This window comes from Gossypium hirsutum, chromosome A10, assembly GCF_007990345.1.
Source record: "Gossypium hirsutum isolate 1008001.06 chromosome A10, Gossypium_hirsutum_v2.1, whole genome shotgun sequence".
Classification (NCBI taxonomy): Eukaryota; Viridiplantae; Streptophyta; class Magnoliopsida; order Malvales; family Malvaceae; genus Gossypium; species Gossypium hirsutum.
The window spans coordinates 62,015,693-62,024,649 of record NC_053433.1 but is presented as its reverse complement, the minus strand read 5'-3'; the positions used below and the strand labels follow the sequence as shown (position 1 = coordinate 62,024,649).

Sequence of the window (8,957 nt, the reverse complement as noted above, 5' to 3'; positions counted from 1 at the left end):
GTACAATAATAAACTCAACTTACCATACATATATAATTTAAGCAATTAAACATATCTTAATATAACTCATAATGACCCACAAACCTATCACATATTCATTCACAAGGTTAGATATGAAATTCACAAGTTTTTTCGATTCAATGCTTGTACGATTCATGTACATACCTGTATCAACTCATATCAATCTCTTACTTATCCATATCTTTGATATACCCGTTAAACCATTTGGAATAATATCAGATACTCGGGAATCTCACACCCTAAGTTCCAATTACATAACCAAAGCTGTCTCAATCTCATATCTCATATAATGCTCACTTTCGAGCTATCAATGAGCCTGCTCACACAAGCTGACGGTCATGACGTAGCTACACGGTGCTGCTCACACAAGCTGACGATAATCCGCAACACATGCCGCATAACTTAGCCACCGATAGGACGTACGGACCAACACCCAAATCACATAACCCCTAATGACATGTCATTCGTATCATAATCTATTCCTAAGGTTCAATCAGGATTTCACATTGCCGAATCTTCTTCGAACATATCCGTAAGGTCGTGTTCACAATTAATTCAATAATAAAGCATTTAAAACACAATTATATTAATGCTTATTAACATACGAACTTACCTCGATCGCAAAAACGATGAAATGGATCGACTAGTCCAAAACTTTATTTTTCCCCCGATCTAAATCTAAACTTCGCTTTTCTTGATATGTACTTCCTCAAGCTAGCCAAAATTAAAAACCCTAAAAATGGGTTTTATTCATTCAAAATTCGGTGTATTTTGAAGATGAATGAAAAGAATTTGCTTTTGGTTTATTAATTTTAACTTTAAATTACTAAATTACAAAATTAACCTTGGCTATTAACATAAAAGTCACTTAGTCATGTGTCCATCTTTGTCCACTAACATTAACAATGGTCTAATTACCACATAAGGACCTCCACATTAAAGTTCTATAGCTATTAGACACCTTTAGCTAATAGAACTCAAGTTTTGCACTTTACGTGATTTAGTCTTTTTTATCAAATTGAATATTCAAACGATAAAATTTCTTAACAAAATTTTCACACAATCATACTATCATGCTGTAGACATTAAAATAATAATAAAATAATTATTTTGACCTCAAATTTTTGGTCCCAAAACTACTATTCCGATTTGACTAAAAAAAGGCTATTATAATATCAACCATTTTCAATGCTATGAATTATCTATTCTTCTTTTTGAGATATAGCCAACTCACATATTTCTTCTTGAACTTGGTTTGGAAAAATTCCTGATTCACTCGGTCTCTTGGAACAACAGATGTCAGTGTTATCCACCATTGGTATACCTTATCTTTCAGCAATGATACAACGCATCTCAAACTATCATCCGGTGTACAAATAATTTCATCAAACATTCTTAAAGTATTTTCTAGCCAACATTCAACTTTAGTCAGATTGTAGTTTATTTTACCTCGAAATTCCTCAACTCTATTTTTTTATTTTATTTATCGGAGGTCGGTGGACATTTACTATAGCAGGGATTTGAAGAAAAAGAGTGTCGCTTAAGGCACGATATGGGGTGGAGGTTGTATTTGAAACTATGGAGCTAAAGGGGTAGCTCTAATAAATTGGTTGAACTATCAGTTTATCATTTGGAAAAGACATCTCACACCTCACTTCCGGGCCTTGGCAGAACATGCATACTCTAAGTAACTTCCTAATTGGAAGCAAATATATTATTTTCGACCTTATTAAATTCGGTCGACATGGTTATCCATATGAAAAATAGTCAAATCAGATCAGAAGGCATCATATTACCACAAGTTATTGTGGCATGTATTTTTAGAATCGTGCTTGCTACGTGTCAATCTTAGAATTGACTAAACCGTAGTTTTGATACCACTAAATGTAACACCCCTCGCTTGATCTGATCTCCGGGTCCAAGCTACGAATGCTATAGTTCACATTAAGATATAAATCATGCAAACACAACCATTGCATATCACAAAATCATCGTACAATCTTTCTCGAGTCTTATACGAGCCTGCAAATGTCTGATGTTAACCTAGAATCATATTAGAACCAAATTGCAATATTTTCAAAATTTTAGAACGACGTCGAGAAGTGACTGTCTAACTTGCCTCATTGAGATGATAGGGTTCCTTGTCACGCCGTGGCCCAAAATCCAGATCTCGTCGCAATGACCATCACTGGACCTTACAATGTGGAGGCTACTTTTGGCATAAATTAAGCCTTTTGGTGCCTATTTCAACCAACCGAACTATTCTATACAATTAGTTCATTTAGCACACATTTACCTATATAAAAATCTACTAAACACGTGTCAAATTCATGCCAAACATTACATTTAACCATTTTCCTAATAAATTAAACCAGTATGCCATAATTTGGCACCAATTCATTTCAATTCATCTTATACCAATTCAACCGTACATCTAGCCATTCCACACTACCATTTAAACACAAATGTACCATATCAAGTGTCACACATATAGTTCAAAATGTTACCAAAACAAACATAGTCAGATAGACTTTACCTTACAAAATATTCACATTAGAAAGTGTTCAATAATGCTAACATTTATGTTACCAAAAGCATAACTCCTATATACGTGCCACGTAATTGAGATTTAAAATGATTGAAAATCTACCAAATAATAACAGGAAAGCGTGAGCTTCTCGTAGATTTGATCGACACATTCTGTAAGATGGTAATATGCAAGAAAAGGGAAAACAACGGGGTAAGCATAACGAATGCTTAGTAAGTCCATAGGTATTTAGAAGTTAACAATTAATCATATTAAGCTATTTAACTCGATAAAGTTTGCCTAGTATAGCAAATTACAACAATAAGGTGAGCTTTAATACATAATCAATCATATAATGTATCAACTTTATAACATATCAACACATATCATTCCAGTAGTTATACTTGTATATCAAAGCTACATATATTCAAATCATTTACTAATACCATATTTGAACATCACTTACATTTTCTATCATTTTCATATCTTATTTCATATTATTAGTATTGCTTGATGAAACTCAATAAATAAACTCGAAAACACTAGTACTAATCACTGTCATTGCTCATTCGAGTTGAACATATAATCATGTCAGGTTACCCGTCTAGGCTAAACCTTTGAAATGACATCAAGTTACTTGTCCGAGCTAAAACTATGTCACATGTATCTTCGGGTTCGTAACAAATGCTAGATCTCAATAATCATTGGTAATTAACCACATCTGTAATCATGTGTACAAGACATTTACAAAGTTTCATCAAGGTAATTTCAACATATAAGTTCATTTTCATTTCTTTGTAATAGTCTAGATATCACCTTTTGTACTAAATCGTAAAGAATCCAAATTTCAATTAACAAACATATATTTACAATTTAAATACACAATAATTAAAAAAATTATATCGTATGAACTTACTTGACAAAATTAGCAGACAAGTTGAATCACAATGATGGATCAATGATTTTGTCTTTTCCCTGGTTATCTTCGGTTTGGTTCAAATATTGATCTATATAATAATTTAATTCAATTTAAAATTTTAAAAAAATTATAATAGCCTACTAGATGCATAAGTCAATACAATTTTTTAGTTTTTGAATGTCCTTAAATTTTTGTATTTTATTCAATTTAGTCCCTAAAATTAAAATTGCTATAACTTTCGAATTTGAGCTTTGATTTCGAAATCAATTTCAATTACATCCTTCTAAGGCCCTTTGCTATCCATAATTATAGAAATTTCATACCAATTTTTGAATGATTTACACTTTAGTCCCTATGCTCAAAATTAACAAATTTCACTTTACAAATTAGTTCTTTTTCATATCTAAGCTTAAAATCTAACCATTTAACACCAAAAAAATTCAAAAACTCATTAATGGAATTGATACATGAGTTAGCTAAATCAAGCTCCCGGGACCTTAAAAACATAAAAATTACAAGAAAAAGACTAAATCGAACTCACCAAATTAAGAGGCGAAATTTGAAAGCTTCTAAACCATTTTCTCTTCTTTTTTCTACTACTAGGTGAAGAAGATGATAGAAAATGGCCTTCTTTTCTTTTCAATTTTTTCTTATATATTTTAATTAAATAAATTAACTTAATTAACCTAAGTTTAATTAAATTTAAGCTTAATTAACAATTTTAGTGGGTTACAACTATTCTCCACCACTATTTAACATAATTGGTAAGGTCCAATTGCTCAATTGGTCATTCAATTAATTAAAATACCATAGCAATTAAATTTTATCATTTTTATAATTTAGTCATTATACCTTGATTAATTATCCAAACGATAAAATTAATGGACCAAACTTTAGCTAAACTTTATAGTAACCTCATAAATGTTAAATATTAATATTTACAGACTCGATCATTGGAAATAGGGTTCTAAAACCATTGTTTCCTACACCACTGACTATCCGATAGTTAATGAGACGATGATGAGATTGTGAGAAACGAAGATGGTCTCTTCACTTCAATTGACATAGGAGTAAGAGTAGAGCTAGATGTATAGGAAGAGTTAAACCTACAATTAAGTGAAAGTATAGAGGAGCCGACACACTTTCTAACTATCGTTTTGAAAGAGCTGATTGACGTACTTGACGATCACATGTATTTTTCTTTCGACTTGGGAACTACATTTTGAGACAATATGAATTTATATAACATTGAATTCATATTGCCTAAAGGTATAGTACCTCGGAATGAGTTTTAGAGTTGGTTAGACTTTGAAGAGAAGTGGATCGTGACAAGGCTGTCTCGACAATCAAAGATAAGAAGGAAGCAATGTTTTTAATAGAATATAGAGGTCGTAGTCTTGAAAATAAAGAACAAACACTGATTCAAAGTTTTGAGAACCTCATTGAAGTTCTTTTACCGTGGTGATATGGGTCTCCCTGATTATGGAGGATTTCAATCATTTTTATGTGTGTTTTTTATTTCTTTTTATTGTATATTTTGATTATTTTGTGTTTTTTGTTTGGGTTACACACATTGGGGGTAATGTGTAATTTAAATATAGAAGGACATTCATAGAAAATGGGCATTCATAGAAAATTGCATCCTTAGTCAATTTTTTTATGGTTGTGTGATTATCTTATCTTTTTGTTTTAAGTACTGTATGCTGCTTGAACATGATTTGATTGACAATTGGTGAATTGTGGTATGTTTTTGTGCAATTGATTTTTTGAATGTACATAATCGATTTAAAACAACAAACAATCTATTCAAATAAGTAAAGAATCAATTTAAAACAATAAACATACCTAACTTATAGTGAAAGCCCATCTTACGTCTATTAGAGTTGATTTTTTGGTGGTAGCTAATAGTGTAATTCAGTATTGATAAGGAACAAATAAGGTGCAAGTATTAATAAGGAACCAAATGAATATTAATAGTGAATTTATGTTGGAGTCTGAATCGAGTTAAACAACAATGAATCAATTCAAACAATAATGAATCTATTAAATAAGCAAAGAATCGATTTAAAACAACAAACAATTTATAAAAAAATTGAATTGATCAATTTCAACAACCTCAATACCAGCAGTCATATAAGTTGGTTTTCCATTTCAACAACAACAATACCAGCTATCACATAAGTTAGATTTTTCATTTAGACAACAACAACAATATTACAAATAACAACACCAAACATCATGTTTTTCTCTCCCTCCTCCTTATATCCTTCAATGTGCTAACTTTTTTTCAGAAGATCGAATAACACATTTCATGAATGGGATATCAATGGTGGATCAAATCAAGTAAAAAAATGACAATGATTTCGAAACCCATCTCGTACTTCATACAGTTTAAATTGGTTGGGTTTCCACAATAGTACATCGAAATCACGATCAACATCTCAATTTCTTTTTTTATTCTTCTTCTATTGCCCAACAAGGGCTCTTAAATGGGTCTGTTTAAATGATAGCTAACCCTCCAACTGGCTAGTTAATGATAGCAAGGAGTTGGTTAAGGGTCATGTTACTTTTCAGTAATGTTTCTAATAAAAAATTATTAGGAAGACTGATTTGTTATTTTTTTAAAGGTTATGAATGAATGTTTTGTTATTAAGATTAAAGTTAGAGTTATAATATCCAATTTAGAAAATGGAAATAAGTGAGAAATCGGCTGAACTAAAGAATCAAGCGAGTCTTTTATAGATAGAAAAACAATAAATTTCTCCATCACAGAAGACAGAAATGGAAGACGGCGAACAGAGAGAGTGGGGTGCAAAGGCGTGGACCTACCTCAGCTCAGTCCGCTCTCTATCACCGTTAATCCAGTGCATCACTAACTTTGTCTCCATGGATCTAACGGCCAACACTCTCTTATCCGCAGGTGCCTCTCCTGCCATGCTCCATTCTCCCAACGAATCCCCAGATTTCACCCCTCAAGTCAACGCTCTCTACATCAACGTAGGAACTCTCTCCGACAACTGGTTACCGGCTATGGAACTCGCCGCCCAGTTGGCTTCCAAGTTGAATAAACCCTGGGTCCTCGACCCTGTCGCTGCCGGTGCCTCCCGTTTTCGGTTGAAGGCGTGTTTGGATCTTATCTCGCTTAAGCCTACCGTTATCAGAGGCAACGCCTCCGAAATCATTGCCTTGGCTAAAGCTTCCTTTGCTTCCACCAAAGGCGTAGATAGTTCTCACGATTCAACAGACGCCGTCGAAGCCGCCAAATCCTTGGCTAATTCCAGCGGTGCCGTGGTGGCGGTGTTGGGGGCAGTCGATTTTGTCACCGATGGGAATCGAATCGTCGGAGCTCGAAACGGCGTGCCGATGATGCAAAAGATCACTGCCACGGGATGCGCTTTCACCGCCTTGATCGCCGCTTTTGTCGCGATTGATCCGTCGCATGCTATGGAAACAACAGCTTCTGCGTTGGCCGTTTTTGGCGTCGCCGGAGAGCTGGGGATGGAGACGGCGAGAGGCCCGGCTTCGTTGCGGACGTACTTGATTGATTCTCTTCACGGACTTGATCAAACTGCTGTAATTTCTGGTGTTAAAATCACTGCCATATAAAGTAAGTCTACTATTGATGCCTTTTCTTTTGTAGAGCTTAGAGTGGCAAAATTCAGATTATTCTAATAGTCAAATTCAATACAATAATATTAATTAACGAAATTTATGTTACTATTTTATTTAAATAAATTAAAACTTAATTGCTTCAATCCAATGTAAAAAATTTAAAATATGTTGCATGATTTTTCATAATTACCATCGCCATATCTAAGTACGTGAATGGAAGGGGTATTATGTATGAATTTGTTAAGATTCTCCTTTTTGTTGGTAGAGTTGTCAAAAAGTTTAATTTAAATTAGTTATTCAATGTTGTACTATTATAACTAGTGGTTCTGATCGTAAATTTTCGTACGGTTGTAAATTGAAGTTTAAGGAGAAATCTTTAAAATTGTTAAATTGAAGATGCATGACCATGTTGATTTTCACACAACCAAGCACAGAAATAATTTGGAAGACAAGTTTTAGTATTTAAGATGGACAGTGATCCTGAGCAATGTCTCAGCGCCATCAGTGACATGTTGGCCAGGTGGTATAAGTGGTCGAACCTCAGCAATTCCACAAGCATTCTTAAACTTGCCGGTTCCACCAGTGACTGATACATGTGACATGGCGCTTCCGATCTTGTAAACTCCGTAGAAGTTGAGGTTGTCGTTGTATTCTCCGCCTTCGATCATAGCTGTGAATGCCATCATTTGGGTTGTTCCATCTGCTGAACTGGCTACATAAACTCCTTGAGCTTTCCCTATTGGCTGTGACCCTAAGTCGGGGCTGGCAGTGAGTATGTCATCGATGACGGTGATTGTTCCAAAGCCAAGTCCCAAGCCATCTGGTCCTAGAGGGATCTGAGGGTTGCCATTTTGGTTTGGATTGCCGGAAAAAGCTGTACCAGCTAAGCCAGTTCCTAAAGGGAGGCCAGTGATGCCATTGACAGTAGGAATAGCACCGTTGGCATTGGGGATTGCAAGTCCACCATCTGGGGGCAGGAATCCCACTGGTTTAGCAAAAGGTACCTGACCACTGTAGATGTTTCCAAGTAAGCCAGTTATTGGTCGAGCTGTGGGGCTACTTCCTCCTAGGATATCATGCATGTAGAACTCAAGGATGAGCTCTTCTGCGGGGTTAACTGCTGCAAAACATGTTACCACGTAGACAGCAGCAATCAGCATTGTAATGCAACCTGAGGCTAGTCGCTTGGACATTTCGTGATGTTTTCTGAATGTCTTTGGTTTTCTAATGAATAGCTGATCTGTAGCCTTTTGAGATTAGCATGCTAGACATCATGAAGCTTCCTCTTTAAATAGAGACTCAGAGTCAAGAGAGGATAGCATCAGCTATGGAGTCGTTGGAAGGATTTTGAGGTGGTGAAGTTGGTGGTGTTACATTAGTCATGGGGAGAGTGTTTTCTTTTATTTATTATTATGGATGAAGGAGATAGATGAATTACGATTCGAATCTCAAAACTCATTCAACATAGAGAATACTATAGTATTTCCAGTTAAGAATGGGTAACTATAAGAAGGAAGTTGTAGCCTTGTAGCTTCTATTGGTAGGCAAGTTTTGATTTTTAACTTCAGGTTAAAATTGACATCCCAAACTTCAAATTTTGGAAAGAGTCAAGTGCATATAAATTAGTAGTGGAATGCATCGTCTATCATCTCATGGATTTGGTGGAAAATAGGAGGTCGTACAGGGTGGAGTGGTTGGATGGTACTTGACTTGCTTGTTGCAGCCAATGCTTAGACTAATCATTGGCTGTTAATGAGATTTGAAGTTTTCCGTTGTAGATACACATGTGCCCGCGGCAAGGCCTGAGCGGTGCCACTGGTGGTCGGCTTAAAACCCCATTATCACGACAACTAACCTTCTTATTAACATAAAACATTC

The 8,957-nt window shown here is 34.9% G+C and overlaps 2 protein-coding genes across 4 annotated transcripts; one reads left to right on the top strand and one right to left on the bottom strand.

The window, feature by feature from the left end:
• Positions 1 to 5,944: 5,944 nt before the first annotated feature.
• Positions 5,945 to 8,732, top strand: LOC121208368 (hydroxyethylthiazole kinase). 3 transcript variants are annotated; one of them, XM_041078930.1, is made up of 2 exons: positions 5,945 to 7,074; positions 7,600 to 8,732. In XM_041078930.1, the coding sequence occupies exon 1, from the start codon at positions 6,249 to 6,251 to the stop codon at positions 7,071 to 7,073; it is 825 nt and encodes a 274-aa protein (XP_040934864.1). In that variant the 5' UTR covers positions 5,945 to 6,248; the 3' UTR covers position 7,074; positions 7,600 to 8,732. The 3 variants fall into 3 exon arrangements, with proteins under 3 accessions (XP_040934864.1, XP_040934866.1, XP_040934865.1); XM_041078932.1 differs by having other exon boundaries at positions 7,585 to 8,732; XM_041078931.1 differs by having other exon boundaries at positions 7,576 to 8,732.
• On the bottom strand, positions 7,407 to 8,272 carry LOC107915072 (dirigent protein 16). The gene has a single exon (XM_016844187.2). It carries the CDS (start codon positions 8,270 to 8,272, stop codon positions 7,535 to 7,537), a length of 738 nt encoding a protein of 245 aa, XP_016699676.2. The 3' UTR covers positions 7,407 to 7,534.
• Positions 8,733 to 8,957: the final 225 nt, after the last annotated feature.

What these genes read in the sequence shown, in the direction of transcription:
- LOC107915072 (XM_016844187.2), bottom strand. Translation starts at nt 8,272, where the DNA reads ATGTCCAAGCGACTAGCCTCAGGTTGCATTACAATGCTGATTGCTGCT.
- LOC121208368 (XM_041078930.1), top strand. Translation starts at nt 6,249, where the DNA reads ATGGAAGACGGCGAACAGAGAGAGTGGGGTGCAAAGGCGTGGACCTAC.